We start from the raw sequence: 22,952 nt of genomic DNA, 5'->3' as shown, positions 1-22,952 counted from the left end.
TCTTGGCTTCTCCAGCCTCTCCGGACCCCGACAGACACTCTCTCGACTGATTTCGCCGCCGCCACAACTCTCCAACTCTTTCCTCTTCTCAACTCTCTCAAAACTATCAACTCTTCCCAAGTGCCCTGATTCGCTCCGCGCTCGGCGCTTTATAGTGCGACAGGAGAAATAATATGCAGATTTTTGGATCAGGAACGGCTCGGGGGCGGAGCCACGCTCCCCATTGGACGGAGGAAAAGTGGGCGTGAATCATTCTTGATCCGCGAATCTGCATATAGCGATTATACTCCGACGCGCCTGGAGGCGGGGCCAAATCGCCCCACGCTCGACGATAGGACGAAACAGAAGTGGGCGTGAATCATTCTTGATCCGATTTCTCGGAAAGGCTGGTGTTTTTGCACCCGCTGCTCGGTGCGCGCCCTGTACGAGTCCAGTATCGGTGCCCACAAGCGGCGCGGGAATGGCGGTGATGCGATGGTTGCGAGGGCGAGTTGTGACGGTTAAGGTCGTGGCTGTTGGCGTTGCTGTTGTTGTGAAGCGGCGTTGCGGTTGGTGGTTGGTGTGTGAAAGCGGTTGTGGAGAAGGTGGATGTTGTGAAGGCGGTTCTGGAGAAGGTGGCTGTGGTTGTCGAGATGCGATTGGTGGTGGTTGTGGTGGTAGTAATGGCGGTTGGTCCAAAATAAAGATAGTAAAAGAAAAACGGCTATCTAAAAGGGTCGCAGCCCGAATGAATGACATTTATTCCCTCTAAACAACGGGTTTGGGCTAACTACACATATACTTACAGAGATATCTCACCTACGGGACCTGAATGGTGGTTTGCGAATTTCGTCAACCACAACACAGGTTTTCTCCTTCGACTGTCCCGCAGTCGCTCCACTTCGATGACATTACCACGTAGTTTAGTGACTACACAACGTGTACCATTCGTGAGTTCGGGAGGATCCATAGAGTGCATTAAAATTACTGGGCACCCTACTTAAAAGTGATCCAAAAGGCCGGATCAGTTTCGTGTACATATTCATATCTTGTAGATTTTAGCTGGCAGGATCAGTTTCTTCTTCATATTCATATCTTGTAGATTTTAGCTGATTCTGAAACTGTTAACAGCATGTCGATCGGATGGTTCTGTGATTTTCTACGGTAGTAAACAGAAGTACGACCGAAGTCTGTACGCCACTATGCGGAGACCCGAGGACCTAATATTTCACAACAAACTAAAAACTCACAAAATTTGAAGATATTTTAAATAACAATTTATTATAATATCAATTAAATATCATTTTTATCCATCGATAATATGAATTGTTCTGTACAGTTATAGTTGTTCTCCTGGGATCTGCGCATCCATCCACGACCTGTGTTCTAATGAAGTGCAGGAGGAATAATAAAAACAGCGCCGTGCGGGAGTGTAGGTAATCTCTCCAAAGTTCTCGGAAAGCCTTAAAATGCATCACGATCGGTTTGATTGTGAACAGATATATGGACGGATGGACATCGAGACCGGTTTTATTAGGTCATCATGAGGGTACCGCTTGATATTACGCATTGAAATAGAGATATGAATACTCAAGTGAGTTTATTATATGTCTATGATTGATAGCTTATTGACAGCTCAATAACATGAGCAATTTACTCTGGCGTATAGTGATTAATAATAACATACTGTACAAAAGGTTTTACGAACTCAACTAAGTGGTCCTTTAAAAAATGGGAAACATTTTTATTTCTTTTTTTGTGCAATAATTCCTCCCATTTTGCAAATGGAGAACATGAACTGTTTAACGACCATAATCATCAAAACGAATTTTGAGGGGCCTCGTTAGGAAGACAATAATATCATTACTATACATGTCAAAGCTTGTTTCATTTCATGCAGTAATAAAAATCTGATGGTGGAACAAAAAAAGGGACATGCCAAAATATTAATGTTATATAATATAATATAATATATAAAATATATATATATATATATATATATATATATATATATATATATATATATATATATATATATATATATATATATATATATATATATATATAATCATTACTATACATGTCAAAGCTTGTTTCATTTCATGCAGTAATAAAAATCTGATGGTGAAACAAAAAAAAGGGGCATGCCAAAATAATGTTATATAATATAATATAATATAATATAATATAATATAATATAATATAATATATATATATATATATATATATATATATATATATATATATATATATATATATATAATCATTACTATACATGTCAAAGCTTGTTTCATTTCATGCAGTAACAAAAATCTGATGGTGGAACAAAAAAGGGACATGCCAAAATATTAATATAATATAATATAATATATAATCATAACTATACATGTCAAAGCTTGTTTCATTTCATGCAGTAACAAAAATCTGATGGTGGAACAAAAAAAGGGACATGCCAAAATATTAATATAATATAATATATATATAATCATAACTATACATGTCAAAGCTTGTTTCATTTCATGCAGTAACAAAAATCTGATGGTGGAACAAAAAAAGGGACGTGCCAAAATATTAATATAGATTTTAGGAGTGGGTGACTCGGATATTAAATAATTACGAGCATATACTGAGCATGATCAAATATACTGGCAATGGATGGCAAAAGGTGGATGAGACATAATAGTTGATGTTATGGGAGCTGTGGAGGGTCATGAGGGATGTGATGCGCTATGGTTACCTGTCCTTAGTTTTCTCAAGAACCTCCCTGTGGATGACATTTTGGGTGAGGGTCTTGTTGCTGATTCGTCCTTGTGAGGAATTATTGTCCACTTTGGTAGATATATAGGAGGAAGCTCTTGCACGTGAAAATACAACATATAGTTGGCCATGGGAGAACACGGGGACTGGGAGGGATATTCCGAGTTTACCAAATGTTTGGCCCTGGGATTTGTTTATGGTCATGGAGTCCGCGAGTCTGACTGGAAGGTTGGCGTCTGATGGGGCAAGTTTAACATGATATCGGCCGAGACTGAACAGGAGCAGAAATATATCGAAAAAAATAAATCTTTACTTTAAATACAAAATGTTTCTTGTTACATTATTTGTGTCAAATTCACCTTCTGAGGAGGTCAGCACGTGCAGAAGAGGTTTCACATCGCAAACGCTGTTTTCGAGGAGTGGCATTACGCCTCTCAACGGTGACGGTCTGTCGACGACAGACGTGATGACGTCACCGACTGACCGGTGATGTCATGACGGAATTACGTCTCATTGGTGACGTCACCGACTGACCGATGATGTCATGACGGAATTACGTCTCAGCGGTGACGTCACACGTCGCCATGCAAACGAGTGTTAAAATTTGAACATCGCCAAAAATTCCCAAAGCTGTCCGTGTGGCGCGATCTCACAAAGCCCATGCTGTTCATTGGACCACAGAGCACCTGCGTACCGAAAATGGCGACAATCCTTCCGCAGTTTTGGAGGAGATACGTCAAATTACGCGCACACGTTAACATAAATAATATATAGATATATAGATAATGTTCTTACTCTGAACAACAACAACAAAGAATGGGAGAAAAGGAACAACCGAGCCAACAAAATGTTGAAAAACACCTCAATTGTATCGTCAGATTTTTTTTTACCCTTAAAAAACATTTTCAAAACAACAATGTATTTTTAGTTTGTGAAAGATCGGGCATCGTTGTTATAATGTAACGGATTACAAAGTTTCTTGTGGCTGGAAAGATCATTTTTAAAACCCTTTTGGCTGGGCGGTGTTCTCGTATTCAAGGTCACAGACGGTCCATGTGAACACGTTCCCTTCGATGTTTGTGTTTTTCACACGTGGTCGATGGAACATTAACACGAGGAAAGACTTGTTGTCCACGTGTAACCCGAAACTTCTTTGCGCCCTTCCGAAGTTGAAGAATAATTAACGAGGGACTATGTCCCTCCGCCATGCAGCGCCAGCTGTTGATACGTCCGGTTGTTTTTGCCCTTCGGGTGAGTTCACATCGCCGTGTGCTGCACGTCGGGGCTTCTTTATACACAGCTGGTGTAGTACGGACCCCTCAGCCGTTCCGGCAACCTTCGTTCGTCAAACCGAACCAAAGTCAAGACCTTCCTGCTCCGCTCATTCAATCTGCTCTTCCTGGTCCCATCGTGTGGGCAATCTTGCAGCCGCTACGACATGTGGTCTCTGTATTGTTGGGAAGGTGTGCGACATTCGCTCTTCTTCCTCTTTCTTCAGCAGTGATTATACAATGAGTGTCCCGTCGGTGTTTGAATAATAAACTGATAAAATACACATCGTCCACTTCACTGGTGTGTTCCCTTACCAAGCAGCTAACTGGCGCTTACCAAGCAGCTAACTAGCCCTAACCAAGCAGCTAGTTCGCGCTTACCAAGCAGCTAACTGGCACTTACCAAGCAGCTAACTGGCGTTTTCCATGCAGCTAACTCGTGCTTACCAAGCAGCTAACTCGCGTTTATCAAGCAGCGAGCTAGCGCTTACCAAGCAGCTAACTCGTGCTGACCACGCAGCTAGTTAGCGCTTAGCAAGCAGCTAACTCAAGCTTACCAAGCAGCTAGCTAGCGCTTACCAAGCAGCTAACTCATGCTTACCAAGCAGCTAACTCTCGCTTACCAAGCAGCTAACAAGCACTTACCAAGGAGCTAACTCAAGCTTACCAAGCAGCTAACTCATGCTTACCAAGCAGCTAAGTCGCGCTTACCAAGCAGCTAAGTCGCGCTTACCAAGCAGCTAACTTGTACTTTCCAAGCAACTAACGAGTGCTTATCAAGCAGCTAACTCGCACTTATCAAGCAGTTAACTTGCGCTTGCCAAGCAGCTAGCTCGCACTTGCTAAGCCAGCCATTCCTTATCAACGGTTTCGAATGGAGTCCTTGCTTGAGAGCTGAAGCCACTTGGCAAGCGCTCCACGATAACCTTGGTAACTGAACACAAGAACACACCCCTGTCACTCACGACAACGCAATGGCCGCAATAATTGATCCGCCAATCAGGTGGATGGAGGTTGTGTTTTCACCCCTCTCTGTCTAAGCAGGATATTAAAAGGTGATGTACAGATTTGGACGAAATGTGGTGGATAGGTTGGGTGTGTGACAAGGATGCATTGATTCGATTCTGGTGAAGATCCTGATCAGAAACTAGAATTTTAAAATTGAGCCTCCCCCTGTAACTATACCGATAGCATGGTCCCGAGGGTTACCAATATTTTTCTTCTTCCAGTGCACCTTGAGGTCTTTCAACATTGGCCACATCCATCCCCACTCCCCGCAGAGAAGGACAAGGTACCTGCTTTCAATGTTTCAAAATGTTGCCTGGAAAAAGCCTGTTCACAGAGGGAGGTCGAAGGGAACACCAGACGACTTTTCACACATTCCTTTGTCAGAGCTGGGTACGACGAAGTCATTGTTGACCAAAATCTTGTCAACGACAAACTCTTGAAAGCATCTCCGACGTTGAAGTCATTGACTAGGATGAAAAATTTGTCCTGCAATTCATCTGGAAGGGATCTCGGATCCACCTTGAGTGGATTTCGAATGAGTTGACGATCCAAGTCACCAAGGTCTGCAAAGCAGTAATTCAACTCCTGATTGAGGCAAAGTAGATGGTCCTGGACGAGGACACTGATCTCATCCACTTGCTCTTCATGGAGGGCCGACAAGCCGTCGGTCACGTTCTCAAAGACATTAAAACCGCCTGCTCTGACTTTTTCTTGCCACAGCTGCGGCTTCATCAGCAAAGTTTGAACTTTGTCGACCAAGTCAAGCACAGCAGTCGAGGACCCTTGGAGCGATTTGTTGAGTGTGTTTAGGTGAGAAAATGTTTCCATGAGGTAAGCCAGCTTAGTGATGCACCTGTCTTTCGTCTGACAGTTTGTCTACAAACTGCTTGGATTCTCCCTTCTCACTCGTGTCGAATAATGATTTTATCTCTACTTTCAGTGCCATGGCTCGAGCAATCACGTTACCTCTTGAAAGCCGTCTTACTTCCATGTTTAAAAGGAGTGACTCTTCCTCAGCGTTAAAGTCTCGACATAGGAGGTGGAACGTCCTCGTGTTCAAAACAGTGGATTTGATGACCATGGTCACGACATCAGGTGCAGTTTTCAGCATTATATGCAGAGTCTTCGTGGCTAATGCATAGCGGTGAATCATGCAGTGTAGCTTGCTTGTGTTGTGGTTAGCCACTTTCACCAGTGCTTGGAATCCAGAACGACATCCCAGCATTGCAGGGGCTCTACCTGTCGTACATCCCACATTTCCCCATGAGAGCCCATCTTGTTCAAAGAAGTTTGATACTGCCTCAAAGGTGTCTTCTCCCTTCATTGTGAATCCCAAAGAGTGATAAAATAAGAACACTTCCTTGAGGACTGAGTCCTTTATGGACCGTGTGTGGACCAGTAGCTGAGCATAGCTGGAGGTGTTGGTTGACTCACCAAGTTGAATCGCAAAAATGCCCAGGGGGTCTTCTTTAATTTCTGCATTCACTTGCTGTTGGATGTCTACTGTTGAGTCGCAACTTCTTCGACGCACAGTATCATTGGAGAGCGACACCATGTTCAGCATTTTCGCAACAATCTCTCCCAAGGTGCAACAAACAATATCCTTGCATTATGGCAGTATCAGAGTTTTCACAGTTGTGTGCGGTTTGTTTTGTTTTCTTGTCAAACTCTCAGAGCAACCATATACGAGGCACAGAGATGAGGTTCGTTTTGCTGATTGACCTGACCGCCATGATCAAACTGAGCATGTTTGAGAACAAGTTCCTCCCTCTTGAAGTAGGATAGATCTCAATCGGCAACTTTGAGATGGCAACTGGAAAAAGTCGCCTGAGAAGGATCGGCTTCATGGATCCTTCGGACAGCTCTCCCAGTTCTGACGGCTGAAAAGCATCCCCATAGCATGATGCTGCTACCACCATGCTTCACGGTAGGGATGGTGTTAGGTGGGTGATGAGCTATGCTTGGTTTCCGCCAGACGTCGCACTTTGCATTCAGGCTAAAGAGTTCAATTTTCGTCTCATCAGATCACAGAATCTTTTGCTCTCAGAGCCTTTCACGTGCCTTTTTGCAAACTCCAGGCGTGCTGTCATGTGACTTTTTGTCGTGAGTGGCTTCCGTCTGGCTACTCTCCCATAAAGCCTAGATTTGTAAAGTGCTACAGAGACTGTTGTCCTTCCAGCAGGTTGTCCCATCTCAACCATGGAAGTCGGTAGTTCTGTCAGAGTGGTCATTGGGTTCTTTCTTACCTCCCTGGGTCGTTTGGTCGTTCGATATTCTTTCCATTTCCGAATGATGGAGCTCGTTGTGCTCTTGGGAACTTTCAACACTCTAGAAATTGTTTTTCACCCTTCCCCAGATGTCTGCCTCACAATTCTATCTTGGAGTTCTATGGACAGACAGTTCCTTGGACTTCCTGGTGGAGTTTCTGCTCTGACATGCACTGTCAACTGTGGGACCTCACATAGAAAGGTGTGTTTCTTTCAAAATCACGTCCAGTCATTTTGAATTGGCCACACGTGGACTCCAATCAACTTGTGGAGACATCTCGAGGATGATCAAAGGACATTGGATGCACCTGAGCTCAATTTGGATTGTCATCGTAAAGCGGTTGAATACTTATTGATGCAAGTCATTTCAACATTTCATTTATAATTAATTTGTAAAAATTTCTAAAAACATGTTTGCACTTTGTCGTTATGGGGTATTTTGTGTGGATCGGTGACAAATTTTCTTTTTAAATTAATCCATTTTATATTCAGACTAACTCAACAAAATGTGACAAAAGTCCAGGGGCGTGAAGGGCCGACAGTACTTTGAACGGCATCTCACATGGGGGTGTTATGAATGGTACGAAGAGCATAAGGAGAGTAAATCTCGTATGAGTGTCCCTCCCCCCTCCCCCCTTTCTTACCTGCGATAAATACTGTTTGAATTGACGTCCTGTAGTCGAAAAGCTAACAGCAGTTTTGCTCGAAAACATACATTATTTATCAATTTTAGTGTTTGTGAGAAATCGCTTTGAATCACATGTTTCTTCATGAAGTCATACTTAACAACACTATGAAAATAATTATTGGATGTGCGCTATCTTCCAGGCACTTGCGGCAATGGTGGCGTTCGCTGCCTGCGGAGAAGCGTGCAACACTGACTTCGCGGAATGCCCTGTTCATCCTTGCAGCAGCGGCATTAAGCCTTGCCTATCTCTTGGTCCATGCTGATACTGTTCCTATAACGGGCAGGCGGAGGGTTTTGGTTTTCACCTCGCAACAGTTTGAGTATCTGTCAGAGCTGCAGCTTCAAGAGGTGAGGACATTTTCTCTCCACAATGAATGTGGTTTATGGAGTGCCATGAATGTCCGCACATGACGTCATTGATGGATGTTCAAGTAAAGGCGAAATGGATTTGTTAATATTCCAGAATTCCAAGGCACAGTGAAGGCTGAGAATGTTGTGAGAGGAAGAAAGCAAATGAAAATACTTATGAGTTGCATGGCAAGAGAGAGGTGTACTTTTGAAATGTGAAAAAGTAAGCTGGGCATTTCAGAAATGATTTGGTTCGGCGAATAGCTTTATTGCTGTTTTATTTCTTCATTTGTTTTTTTTTTTTATTTCTTTTCCCTCAAATACAGGTTATCCCCAAAATTTCTCAAAGCTTCACTGCTTGGTTTAAAATGCCCACTTGGGGGCCCATCCACGCAATGGGGTGGGAGAAGGAAACTTGAAGAGTGTAGATTACAAGAAATAAACAAACAAACAAAAAAATAAAAATAAACCAATGTCACCCGCAGGGTGACCCGTATCTTTCCAAAAGGTGACCACGTGTGACTTCTTTAAGGTCACACTGAGGTGAACAGAGCTGCTATCCACCAGGAGCGACTCCTTGAGGAATATCTGCCAACGAGAGATTCCGATGAGAATCGTTCTAGAGTAACCAGGAAAAATATGCGTTTGCCTCATAACGTCACCAAATGACGTCATAATGTCTCAAGCTTGACATATCGAGAAAGCACTCATCGAGATGTTCAATTTGAGGTACTACACGATATGGTTCCTAAAACTTGAAAATTTGACCTTGGGGTCAAATGTGTTTGACCTCAGGCGCTAACCATGAAGGTCAAGGCCAATCGCCACCAAAAATTAATCAGTTGAGCGCCAGACCATGAACTATATTCCCATGAAGCTTGAAGACGATCCGATCAAAATTACTCAAAAAATAAGGGTTTCGTCGACTCCCCTGATTTGCGACAAAGTGACCTTGACCTTTGACCTTGACCTTCAAGTTTTTATGCACTGAAAGGGACCTCTATAGGCCCCTGATATGCAAAGTTACAAACATTTCCAATGATAACTGTGCTCTGCAGAATTTTTTATGCGTGATTACAGACCAATAAAAAAAAACATACAAGCTGACTAACGTATCTTGCAAAAACTTCGTTTTGGCAAGATAATCAAGCACAATATTTTGAAGAGAAGAGAAGAGAGGAAGAGAATGTGAGGGAAAGGGAATGTTTTGGACATATAAGGTGAGGAATATGCTGTAAATGCGCCATGTTGTTCTCAAAAAATTGAACTGCAGCTTTGAAGGCCCCAGGATTTCTCACGCATCGATGAGGTGTCTTCAGTGTATGTGAGAAATCCATCATCATGTTAGATGTGGTGCATTGCTTATGCAGAGCAACCTGTTGAGAATGATTGTGGTGTGACAATCCCAAACTTTGCAACACGTTTGGTTCATTTCAGAAGGTGAGACAAGGTTGTCGACATGTGGGATTCGAGTGGCGTTCCAAGGAATGAGAAAACTCACTTGCTCCATTTGTCTTCCAGAAATGGGGGTGTTCAGATTGCTCTTTTCAGCCACATCCCACTTAGTTCTGCGTTGGCAAATGGACGGTCACGTCGTCGGAACTTCAAACGGCGAAACAGATGATCATTACCGGGGGGCAGGTCCAGGCTGTGCAGGTGGTGATCCAGCTGCTCAAAACCAGTCGGGAATAGCAGTCTGTGGGACATGGGACTCGTGCATAGGCACATTAGGAGGAACGCACCTTTGGTCCATATCTCTCGGCGTTTGTCATTGATACCCTGCTGCAATTTCTGCATGACACTGGAATCGTATTCCCTTGTGAATTTTTTGTTTGTTTGTTTTTGTTTTGTTTCATGTGGCATATCGTCAATCAGCAGGATTCCCTTGACATCACTGAGAAATTGAGGGCATGATCTTTCCAGATCACTTTTAGGTGTGAAATCTGTTGCGTTCGCAGTGATCCCTTGTGTTTCCATTGCACGGATTCGAATTTGCCTTCAGGATCCCAGTGGTGAAGCCACACTTTATCATCAGTTACCGGACTTGTGCTAAAGTTGGCTGGATCTGCGATGATCAGTTCAAGAAGTTCACAAAATCAAGCCAGCCGTTGCTGCCGATTGTCGGTGCTGAGTTTGTGGAGGACTCATCTTGCTGAGACATTGGACATGCCCAAGTGTTGAGGGTAATGGTTAAAACGCCGCTTTGAGAAATTCCCAAGTTCTGTGGTTATTTCTGTGACCTTAACACGGTGATTCTCCATGACGAATGTGTTGACCTCGGCAGCAGTTTGTGGGTCGGTCGCATCTGCCAACCCTATTTAGGCTGGGGCCATCTTCAAGTGCCTCGCATCCTCGTTTAAAGTCAGCCACCCATTTTACGAGAACAGACTGAGGGTACACCTTCGTCATACACGACCAATGTGTGCTCATGGATTCATTTTGAGTAACACATTCTTTGCATAAAAGTGATGACAGGTCGATGCTCAAAGTTTACTAATACCCCTAACGATGCGACTTGGCACACTTTTGCATGATATTCTGAATCGACCAAAAACATTTTGGATTGTTTAAACTAATGGCAGATACCAACCATGCACGTAACTTTATGAGCAAAATATCCCGGCTGTCGGTCACCATCGAATGTCCCGAATCTATAACTTCCTTGAATGTCCCTCGACTGCAGCTTTATGCGAAGGTGCAACTTGCATGTGTAAATGCAGTAAAGATTTCTCGACTGAGCAATTTCAACCATTCATCTTGTCTCTGCTTCAGCTCATGGAGGAGCACGGAGAAAACATATTGCCGGCTGACGATCCATGGCACAAGTTTGTGAGTGCTGTGTTGCAGCACATCATAAGCAGGAACACAGATGTTCCTCAGATCTCTGCTGTGACCTGGAAGGTCAACGTTGTGGATGTGCCTGAGCAGAATGCTTTCGTGTTGGCGGTACGTATACAATTGGCGATCTTCAATTCATACTAAGAGGGAAAGTAACGTCCACATGAGTTGGTGGATGTTAAAGATCCCACATTATCCTTCGCTAAGAGTGGGCAAGCTATTGCCGGCACCATGGACAAATTACAAATTCTTGCTTTACCCACAGAGGGCACTGCATCTTTGGCACAGTCTTGCTCCACAGCAAATGATACTACCCCAAAGCCATGTGCTGCATGTAAGAGAATAATAATAATAATAAGCTTAAAAATGACACAATAGTAGTATTGTTTGCCTTTGTGCTCCCACTCTATACCCATGCTTATGAGAGTTATCACATCTCTCATCAAATAGGTGTAGATTACCTCAATGCATCAGCCTCTGTTCAAGTACTGTGGCCATACAGACTCTGCCTACACATTACGTAAATGAGATTTGCAAGTTAAAAATTGTGTAAGTGCTAATTGTGTAAAATTGTATATGTGATGCTAATTTTAAACAGAATGCTTTTGTTTTGTGATTACAGGTGAAATGTGAATAAAAATGCAAGTGAGATGCAATAAAAAATTCTGTTAAAATATGTTTTTTCTGCACTGTATTAACAAGTAGTAACAAGTGCAGTGGCACCTCTCCACCACACCCCCCCCCCGCCCCACACTCCACCCTACCCATTCCCTCCTTTCCTTCCATAGAACGGGCACGTGTTTGTCTTCACCGGAATGCTGAGTGTAACCTGTGATGCAAACCAACTGGCAACCGTTCTGAGCCATGAGATGGCGCATGCTATTCTTGGCCACTCTGTAAGGCACCATTTATCGTCACGTCGTCCCATCTCCATTGGTGTTTTCCGTGAATGACATTGCAAACCTGGGTTTGCTGCGACCTTGTGTGTGCAAGTGCCTTTCTAAGTTTTGGATCTTCTGTTTGGGGCATTTTGTTTGTTGTTAGTTTTTTATTATATTTCCTGTTATGGATTGGCCCTGTTGGTGTTTGTTCCCATCTGAAGCCCTGGGCCCTTGCTCATAATGTAGGGGACCCAGGTTCAAATCCCATGTGTGTTGTCCATTAATCATGTCCTAATGTCCTTGTAATAAATGTAAAAGTACACATGCCCACTAATGTTGTTGTGCTGCATGTGATCTCTGTACAAGTTCCTCCGTAAGCCTCAGCCTCCTGTGAGAATTAAGCAAAAACAATTATATATTTGAGTACGTGAGAGTCAAAATGAAAACATGAAATGATTCATTGTTTATGTGTTTACAATTTAAGGAAAGAGGGGAAAGAAAAAAAACCCCCATTATTCAAATAAAAATAGCTGCCATGAAGGTATGAGGGTGGGGATGGATTGGGGTGGAGATTAAGGGAAAGAGCAGAAAGAAAATATATTTGAAAAGTGTCTCAGGGTCCTCGGAGTCATTTGCTAACGGTACACTGATTTATCATCTTCTGGATACTCCTTGAACAGCAAGAACGAGCGAGTTACCTGCAATTGCAAGAGATGTTGTCTCTGGTTGTGGTGACAGTATTGTGGGCGACACTTCCCATCGACTTGATCGCTGCATTCCTACACTGGGCGCAGGAGAAAGCGTGCAAGGCAAGGCATCACTCCACATGATGTTTATGTAAATCATTATGCATGAGAAATATTATGTAAAAGCATGGGGATCCTTTGGAGATTGCAAATGGATGTATTGATCGGGCATCAAGCACCATGCCAAGTGTTGCAAGATGTGCACACTGCTCCGAGGCATTCCTACATGCAGAAAGTGAGATTATGATGCCTTCCTTCAGGTGCTGTGTGAACTGCCACACAGCCGGCTCATGGAAGCGGAAGCCGATGAAGTTGGACTACAGCTGATGGCGAAGGTACGCAACTTCGAACTCGATGAGCTATGGTGAATGATACATCCTTCGTCTTACAAAATGTGAGCAGTTTATGGAGCAAAGGTCCAGGCTTTCATTTGGGCACAGGGCTGCACACCCAGGCTTGTTATGCATGTGTGTGTGTGCGTGCGTGCGTGCGTCTCATCCTTAACTCCAAAACCATGAGCCTTGCAGCCTGAAACTTTGCATGCATATGAAGGGAACTCCAAGGAAGTGCAAGAGTGAAAATTGGGTGTTCGGGTTAATTAAAACACCCCTTTTGAAGATAATTAACGGCCTAATATCCTTAATCAGGCACATCCTTGGCCACCTTGCTGTCTGTGGTCTTAAGGCGTATCCCGGGTTACCTCGTCTGGGTCTGAATGTTTTTTGGCCTGCTCAACTTGGCACAGGCCACAACGATTTCTTAACGATAGTGTTTCTTTTCCCACTTTCCTCACTCATATTATCGAATCCCTTACCTGTTCATCAAAGCAACGAATCGATGGGTACATTGAAATGTTTATAAATGCCTGGACACGTTCATGGCTTTACTTCATTTCCGCACATGACATAACCTTGAGAATCTCTTGAACTCAGCTGAATTACAAGGTTTATATTCCAGAATTGAACTTTGCAGCAGTTCTGACTGCCAAAAAAAAGTGTTCATTTGTCTAATTCGGGCATTGCTTGGGCGTCTCCGGGAGGTGTTTAATATGACAGATAATTGCTTGACGAGTCAGCCGTTCCTTATCAACCGTTTCGTTTGGAGTGCTTCCTTGAGTGTTCAATCAAAGTGAAGACCAAGAAGGAACCCGAAGAAGTAAAGAGGAAATATGGCATCATCAGGAGGAACCTGGATAGGATTTGGGCTTCAGCTGCTACTCCACTACCCTCAAACCCATCCAAGTGCAACCAAGTGAGCCTCAAAGAAAAAAATTCTGCAAGAATTCACTTCTCCTTCGATAGATAGATAACGAAAGAAAGAAATAGAGTGAAAGAGGAAAGAGAAGAAAAAGCAAAAAGTAGAATGAAGTATGAAAGGAACAAAGAACAAAGAACAAGGATGTCAGGAAGAACCCGGACAGATAGATTTCAACAGTTACTCCCCAGGATCAAACGCAGCAATATGTCCAAGCTCCCAGAGGTCCGTTGCAAGCGCTCTACAATATTCACACTGTCACTGAATACTGTCCATCGATCGACTTGAACTGAATACCCCCTCCCCTTCATACTCTTTTCAGCGAAGTGACGGGTTGTATTTGCTGGTTGTCAATCAGTGTCCCATGACTTTTCATAGTACAGTATACAGTCATAGGCAAAAATATTGGCACCCTTGCACCTTTTTCAAATAATGCACCATTTCTTCCAGAAAATTGTTGAAATTAAAAAAAATATTTTGGTATCCACAAATGTATTTCATTGGTTTGCAGTGGAACAAAACAAAAAAAGCTGAAAAAAAATTACTAAACCTGAGCTTATTCCACACACAAATCCTAAAATGGCCCGGACAATATTGTTCCGGTTTTGGGGGTACATGAAATGATTTAATAGTACAGATAGGATTATATAGTGTGTCGTGTGGTCCGTGGACGATAGAAGCACTTCGATGTAATTGTTCAGGAATCCGTGAGCTTAAGTGTTGCGTGTCACCACACGAGGGGTGGTGCAGCGTTAATTAGCTTCGGGAGTAAAACTTTGTCCCCCCTGTACGTGATTGCCCTCTGTGATTTTCCCTGTTTTTTGATATTCTGAGTCCCTCAAATGACAAAAAACAGAAGCCCTGCCTTCCTGTTTTTGGGGGTGAGCAGGCCACACCCTGGGGGCGGAGGACAGGGAGGGCGATGAGAGGAAGGTTAGCAGGCGCAGGGTGTGGAAGAGGTTCCAGCGAGATTGCATGTGCGGATTGTGATTGAAGGGGCTTCAGACTACAGCGTAGCGTGGGAGTGATCGAAGGTGCAGATTGAGGAGGTTCCAGCCAGATTGCATGTGTGGAGTGTGGAGGGCTCCCATCTGGTTCGGCAGGACACGCACGTGAGGTCAGTGTGAGGACCGCACGAGGCAGGTGGCACCCTCTAAGAAAGAGGAAAGCTGGCACGTTCTTGAGCCTGTGTGTGGAAAGCTGCGTCTCGAAGCGCCGCGGCGCGCGCGTGTGCTCTGCGAAAGTGACTGCGCCATTTTGCTTGCGAGTACACGTGCTGGAGGAAGCGCCCTCAACCTGAGTTTGACGAGGACCAGCCCTGGGTCAGGCTGAGCACCAGTGTATTTAAGAAGGGGGTTTTATTTTAATTTTGTCACACTTTGTCTGTGTTTGCATCTGTGTGCGGGGCCTCGATCACAGAAGTTATTTATTATTATTATTCGTATTATTATTACCTGTGAAATTATAGTCTTGTAAATATTTGTGCATGTTTATCGAATGTGATTATTTTAAAGAAACCGCATTTAGTATATTTGTAGTGGGGTTCGTAGGTCAAACCTCCTCGTGCTGTCCATTCGCCGTCATCCTCCTTCCACCCGCTATTCCTGCGTCGTCCGCTATTGCCAACCACCACATCCTTCGAGCGTGTGTTGAAATCTATGACAATCAGCGTGTCCACCTCCTTGTAATAAGGAACCGCTCGGCCGTCCCAGGAGGTTAGTCAGTGTTAACCGCCTGGCTACAACAAATTTGGGTCGGGGGGTTAACTTGGGCCAGCCACCCCTGTGGCAATATTATTGGCACCTTTTAGAAGTTCTTTGAAATAATTAGATTTCAAGCAGGTGATTCTCCTTTATTTTGGAATTGAACTCACCCATGGTGAGTTGCAGGTGCCTGCAATATAAAAATCACTCGTTCAACCAGTTTGAATAGAGGAATGGAGTCATTCTGCTGCTTTGTGTCACTGTGTGTTCTGCAATGAGCATGGAGAAAAGAAAGAAAACCAGAGAATTGTCTGAGGAGGTCAGACACAAGATTGTAGCCAAGCATGGACAATCCCAAGGCTACAAGTCCATCTTCAGAGACCTTGATGTTCCTGTGTCCACCGTACACAATGTTATCAGGAAGATTAAGGCCCATGGTACTGCAGCCAACCTCCCTGCAAGAGAAAACTTGATCGAAGATTGCAGCAAAGGATTCTTAGAATGGTGGAGAAAGCACCCCGATCAACTGCCAAACAGATTCAAGCTGACCTTCAGACACAAGGTACGATCATTTCAACTCGCACCATCCGTCACCAACTCCATGAAAGGGGGTTCTATGGTTGGAGACCCAGGTGAACCCCACTGCTGAGAGAGACACATAAGAAAGCCCAACTGGAGTTTGCCAAAATACACCTGAACAAGCCAAAAATCCTTCGAGGAGAATGTCTTGTGGACAGATGAGACCAAATTAGAGCTTCTTGGTGACGCACATCATGTCAATGTTTGCAGAAAACAAAATGAAGCCTCAAAGAAAAGAACACCTTCCCTGCAGTCAAACATGGAGGAGGTTCAGTGATGTTTTGGGGTTGTTGTGCTGCCTCTGACACTGGGTGCCTTGAATGTGTACATGGCATCATGAAATCAGGAGATTACCAAGGCATTTTGGAGCGCAATGTTCAACCCAGTGTCAGAACGCTGGGTCTCTGTCGAAGGTCATGGGTCTTGGAGCAGGACAATGACACCAAACACACTTCAAAAATCACCCAGGAATGGTTCAGGACAAAACACTGGACTGGTTCTGAAGTGGCCAGCAATGAGTCCAAATCTAAATCCCATTGAACACCTGTGGGGAGATCTGAAAACATCAGTTTGGAGAAGGTACCCTTCAAATCTGGGAGAACTGGAGCAGTTTGCACAAGAAGAGTGAGACAAACTGCCAGTAGAGAGGTGTCGGTAGCTCAGTTATGGTGAGAGGAAGCACTTGACTGCAGTTATTTTGTCATTTTGAGGGGCAAACCTCCGTGCGACCAAATATTAAGTCGAGGGTGTCATCAATGCCATTTCTTTTTATTTTCCGATTTAAAAAGATATATTAAGTTGTGAATTAAAAACAATGGTTCTGTAATATTAACAGTGAAATAAAAACCAATGTCACCCGCAGGGTGACCCGTATCTTGCCAAAAGGTGACCACGTGTGACTTCTTTAAAGTCACACTGAGGTGAACAGAGCTGCTATCCACCAGGAGCGACTCCTAGAGGAATATCTGCCTACGAGATTCCAATGAGAATCGTTCAACAGAGTAACCATGAAAAATATGCGTTTGCCTCATAACGTCACCAAATGACGTCATAATGTCTCAAGCTTGACATATCGAGAAAGCACTCGTCGAGGTGTTCAATTTGAGGTATTACATGATATGGTACCTAAGATTTCAAAATTTGACCTTGGGGTCAAAAACTTTCGACCTCCAGCGCTAACCATGAAGATCAAGGCCGATCGCCACCAAAAATTAATCAGCTGAGCGCCAGACCATGAACTATATTCCCATGAAGTTTGAAGATGATCCAATCAAAATTACTCAAAAAATAATGGTTTCGTCGACTCCCCTGATTTGCGACAAAGTGACCTTGAAAATTTTATGCGCTGAAAGGGACCTCTATAGGACTCTGATATGCAAAGTTACAAAAATTTCCGATGATAAGTGTGCTCTGCAGAGTGATCGATACGTGATTACAGACAAACAAAAACAAAAACAAAAAAATTAAAAAATCACAAGCTGACTAACATATTGTTGCGGATTCGCGCCCGCCGGCGTGCGAGCGGCCACGTAACTCGAATCGCGGCACGTCGCCCACCGGACGGACAATCCCATCGTGACCCTCTCGGACTAACACCGGGAACTAGTCACGGGTGGGCCTTTCGGCCTCACCACGATCGTGCCAATCGGCCCCCCACGTGGGATAGGGTTGCTCGCCAAATTCGACCTACCTAAGTACCCACACGGAGGGTAGACCGGGCGATCGCACCTCGCCGCAGGTCGACTTCGGACACGGGCCACTTTAAGCGACCCGTTCCGTACTATCGGGATAACCGAGCGGTGTTATCGTCAACCTCGACGGTTCGATTAATTATTGGGCGTATTTAGCCCACGACCAACCCTTTACGTGAAGTAAGATGGAGATTCAATAAAAGAAAAGACGAAGCGAAACGGGAAAAACAGTTCAACATAAAGCACATTTATTCCGCGGCAAACGGAAAGCACACATATACAATTATACACCAAAAGCAAATGTAAAAGTAGAAGAAACACAACAATTCTGCACAAAAAGCAAATGTAACAATGCAGATCTACTACCGACTACCGAGCACACGGCAACACTTATACAGTTTTACTTCACAGACGGCGCCGACAACACATATACTCAAAGCAAAAGAAAAAGGGACCACCCTCAACGATGAGGGGGGGCAGACGGGCATGGGGCCGAGACCGCGTCGAGCCTACCCGTCTGGTGATGAGCCGCAAGATGGCGGCGGCGCCCCGACTCCGCGGGCCTCGCTGGCATTGCCTGGAATGGGGTGGGAACGGGGCCCCCTTCTCACACTATCTCAGCGCGGGGGGAAACAGGAGGGGGTTGTTGATGCTCGGGGGAATGAGGATATCTCGCTGGCTTGGGTCCCGCGACGAGCGACTCCACCGCGACCTCGGTCGCGTTACCGGCCTCCCCTCTCCGCAGCTCCCCGACTCTGACACGAGCGCCCTCTCGACTGCCTTCGCCGCCGCCACAACTCTCCAACTCTCCCACTCTCCACTCTTCTCAACTCCGTCCAACTGCTCGACTCCTTCCAACTGCCCAACTCTTCAACTCTTCCGAAACACTCAACTCTTTCCAACTCAACTGCCTCTTCTCAACTCCTTTCTCTTCCCACTCCTCAACTCCGTCCAACTGCTAACTCTTCCCAACTGCTCGACTCTTCTCGGCTCCCTCCAACTGCTCGACTCTTTCCAACTGCGTCGATTCGCTCCGCGCTCGGTGCTTTATAGTCTGACAGGAGAAATCATATGCAGATTTTTGGATCAGGAATCGCTCGGGGGCGGAGCCACGCTCCCCATTGGACAGAGGAAAAGTGGGCGTGAATGATTCTTGATCCGCGAATCTGCATATAGCGATTATACTCCGACGCACCTGGAGGCGGGGCCAAATCGCCCCACGCTCGCTGATAGGACGGAACAGAAGTGGGCGTGAATCGTTCTTGATCCGATTTCTCGGAAAGGCTGGTGTCTTTGCACCTGCTGCTCGGTGCGCGCCCTGTACGAGTCCAGGATCGGTGCCCACAAGCGGCGCGGGAATGGCGGTGATGCGATGGTTGCGAGAGCGAGATGCGACGGCAAGGGTCGTGGCTGTTGGCATTGTTGTTGTTGTGAAGCGGCGTTGCGGTTGGTGGTTGTTGTGCGATGGCTGTTGAGACGTGGTTGGTGGTGGTTGTGGTGGTAGTAATGGCGGCTGGTCCAAAATAAAGATAGTAAAAGAAAAACGGCTATCTAAAAGGGTCGCAGCCCGAATGAATAACATTTATTCCCTCCAAACAACGGGTTTGGGCCTAACTACACATATACTTACAGAGATATCTCACCTACGGGACCTGAATGGTGGTTTGCGAATTTCGTCAACCACAACAATATCTTGCAAAAACTTCGTTTTGGCAAGATAATAAAGAATTGTGGAAACAAAATACTTATTTTGTCAATTTCAACTTATTTATGGAGAAAATTGTGAGTTATTTTAAAAAAGTGCAAGGATGCCAATATTTTTGGCCACGACTGTATCCTGCAAATATCGTCCAATGCGTTTATGGTGCTTCAGCTGTCACGTATGATCCTCTACTTATTTTTAGACTTGTTTTGTTATTTTCGAATAAAGATTGTGTATCGTTTTAGGCGTGTTTGGATGTTCGTTCGAGTTCAGCATTCTGGGAGCAGATGCAATTTCAGCGGGAGATGAACGGTGAGGAGCAGCTGCCACGGTGGCTCTCAACACACCCTACTTTTGTACAGCGAGCGAAGGTCATCGACACATTTATACCGAAGGTCAGGTTGCTTATGCTACTCTACATACTTTTCATCGAGGTCATGGACTTGCTTATATATATCAGACCTGTCTATCCCGACTTCAATATGTGTGTATCTTCATTTTGTGGAAATTTCTTTCGCAAAATCATTATCGGAATAAAGGAATCTTTATTACTCGTGGTAAGTATGCATCCAAGCTTGGTGAGGAAAAATAAAAGATGACAATGTAACATCTTTGTTAAACATTGATCGCAAACTTGGTCTCATGTGCAAAGTACAAACCTTTGTTTTTTGGTACCTTGTGTTTTTGAAAACCAATCCCCATTTTATTGTTTGTAGTAGATATAAATAATATACATGCATGTAAGTTGGGATCATGTAAGAGCAAGATTTTGACATAAAAAAGTCAGATTGGCATACGAGTGTAACGGATCGATGCGACATCGTGCGTTCACAGTTTTGCGTTAAAAAATGCACTAGCTTGCGTCGAGGTAATGCCGGAAGTCGAGGTAATGCCCATGATGCGGGAAGGGTTAAACCAATGTTATGACATTACACAGAACTTGAAGACATAAAAGACCTGAATGCCATTATCCATCTTTTTTTCTATTTCCACGGAAGGCAGTGGAGTTATCGAAGCAGTGTCTTTGTCCACCACTGCCTGAGTGTGACCCCCGAACACCGGTTCGTATCGCACGTGAACTGGTTGGCCTTTCTGGCCCTCTCGCACTCAAGCAGCTCAGGCCTTCCCAGGCCATCTCTCAAGAGACAGCACCGGACTTGTCTCACCCAGCGACTGTTGAAGCAGCGCAAGGAGTCACGGCGTGACGGCTTGGAGTGAATATCATCCATCGTGGACACTTGCACTCAGAAAACGATGTGCTGTTGAATGTATAGCTTTCGTTTTACATTCACGGTTTTGCGTAGTTGAGCTGATATGATGAATTATCCTTCGTAATTGTTAAATGCCTGTGATGGAATAACTATATCTCAATAATTGGTTATCCCAAAGATTACGTTTCTTGACTTGTGAATGCAGTGAAGCTCAGAGTGCAGACCTCCATTATTAATTGGTAAATGAAATATTTGAATAATTTCATTACATTTTCTTATGAAATACAAAAAATGAAAAATCCAGTACCAATTGAACACATTTAATTTCTACTGTACGAGGGCCATGGATCTTCCCGATTGAAATACTCACAAGTCCAAAACACCCCAAAGTATATTTTATTTTTCAAGATATAAAAATTAGAAAAAGTATTTTTACCAATTGTAAAAACTTTTGTGCATTGGAAAATAAAAAAGTCTGTCTTGTGGGAATATCTGTCTCATTCGTTTAACTTTGTGAACATTTAGAGGGCTGGCAGACTGGCTTACAGCTGTGCACACTCAACTCCAAGCTGTCTTACCTGGCCAGGAATCTCGACTCACCTATGAAGTGTCATCCTGGTGTTTCGCATGCAGGATGATTCATCAATGTGCATCATCCATGTAGAGGTCCATCTGCGAGCAATGGATGTTAAAGATCCCATTGTATCTTTCGTGAAAAGTCGGTGAGTTATTGGTCACCCTGAACAAATTCCTGCCCTGTCTGCTGGAAAAAAAAATAACCATTCCTTTCATACCATGAGGCACATCGGGCTGCCGAGGTAACTTAATTTGGTTCAGGAGTACTGGTGTGTCTGCTGAAAAGATAGTCACCACTGGATGGGTCACCACTGACGCAGGGTGTCTGCTGAAAAGGTAACAGCAAACCACCTGGCATGATCTTTGCCAGGAACTGCTGAGACGGCGCTGATACTGTCACGAGTGTGGGACATTTGATTGATTATTTACTTTTTGAAAGCCCCACAGATGTTTTGGATTCATTGTTTTTTACTCTTTAATTTTGAGTTCTTCCAAAAAATTATTTTTAAAGAGTTAAGATTTCTCAGTTTGTTTATCAATAACTGCAAAGTATCTGGGATTAAAAAAATTACCCGAATATTTTGGTATATTTCACAAGTACTTTTTAAAAACCACTGAGAATTTGAGAAGTTGCAAATCCATGTGGGGGATGGAGTTATTTGCCCCACCAGGTGGGGTGAAAATGAGGGATTTGGGGTAAGGGGTCATGGCCCCCCCCTTTCCTAAAGTACTACAGTCATGGGGAGCACAACTTAAGTTGATGGCATGGTCCTTATGTTTCATGAAGAGTTTGGTCTACATCTGGTCGTTGGTTTCCGAGAAGATTTTCAAATAAATTACCGGAATTTGAGTTGAACCCCCCCCCCTCCCCTCCCCTTTCATCCTCTTGAAAGTGGTAGATCTGGATTGGGAGTACAACCGCATGAGACCTCACTGTTCTGATGTATTATACAAAATTTGATCCATATCAGTCATGATGTTTGTGAGGAAAATGTGTTTCAGTGAATGAGGGATTAGGGGAGGGAGGGAGGGAGGGAAGTGGTGGGGAGCACAACTTAAGGTTAGGGGATGGTCACGAAGACATACGGCCAGTATGATCTGGATCCAGACATTGGTTTCTGAGATTTTTGAATGAAACACATTTCTGGCAAAACTCACTTTACCCCCCCCCCTCAACGAGGGGCATACAGATGGGAGCACAACCCCATGAGACCTTGCTGTCCTGATGCATCAAACCAAATTTGATCCATATCATGCAGGTAGTTGTGGAGTTCAAGTGAAAATGAGGTATATGGGGAGGGGGCCTGTGGCCCCTTTTCTGGGGGAGATATGACCATGAGGAACACAATTTGAGGTTCGGGCATTGTCCCAATGCCTGACCTGGTCTGGATCTGTCTGGTGATTTCTGAGAAGTCATTTGAATGAAATACCAATATTTGGGGCAAAAAATCCA

The 22,952-nt window shown here is 44.2% G+C and overlaps 1 protein-coding gene across 2 annotated transcripts; it reads left to right on the top strand.

The window, feature by feature from the left end:
* Nucleotides 1-3,743: 3,743 nt before the first annotated feature.
* LOC147024448 (metalloendopeptidase OMA1, mitochondrial-like) lies at nt 3,744-21,412 on the top strand. Of its 2 annotated transcripts, XM_085884398.1 has the most exons (9): nt 3,744-4,199; nt 8,111-8,318; nt 11,091-11,264; nt 11,945-12,052; nt 12,718-12,846; nt 13,044-13,118; nt 19,958-20,107; nt 20,547-20,580; nt 20,668-21,412. In XM_085884398.1, the coding sequence occupies exons 1-9, from the start codon at nt 3,943-3,945 to the stop codon at nt 20,928-20,930; spliced, it is 1,398 nt and encodes a 465-aa protein (XP_085740524.1). In that variant the 5' UTR covers nt 3,744-3,942; the 3' UTR covers nt 20,931-21,412. The 2 variants fall into 2 exon arrangements, with proteins under 2 accessions (XP_085740524.1, XP_085740523.1); XM_085884397.1 differs by lacking the exon at nt 20,547-20,580 and having other exon boundaries at nt 3,747-4,199; nt 20,711-21,412.
* The last annotated feature ends 1,540 nt before the right edge of the window (nt 21,413-22,952 follow it).

This window comes from Eptatretus burgeri, chromosome 6, assembly GCF_056783735.1.
Source record: "Eptatretus burgeri isolate ZD-2024b chromosome 6, Ebu_testis_v1, whole genome shotgun sequence".
NCBI classification, from domain to species: Eukaryota; Metazoa; Chordata; class Myxini; order Myxiniformes; family Myxinidae; genus Eptatretus; species Eptatretus burgeri.
The sequence above is the reverse complement of the archived record's forward strand: the minus strand, read 5'-3'. Positions and strand labels throughout refer to the sequence as shown.

What these genes read in the sequence shown, in the direction of transcription:
- LOC147024448 (XM_085884398.1), top strand. Translation starts at nt 3,943, where the DNA reads ATGCAGCGCCAGCTGTTGATACGTCCGGTTGTTTTTGCCCTTCGGGTG. An exon ending in GTCTCTGTATTGTTGGGAAG is followed by an intron (nt 4,200 to 8,110) that starts GTGTGCGACATT and finishes GCTATCTTCCAG; the next exon opens with GCACTTGCGGCAATGGTGGC. An exon ending in AGAATGCTTTCGTGTTGGCG is followed by an intron (nt 11,265 to 11,944) that starts GTACGTATACAA and finishes TTCCTTCCATAG; the next exon opens with AACGGGCACGTGTTTGTCTT.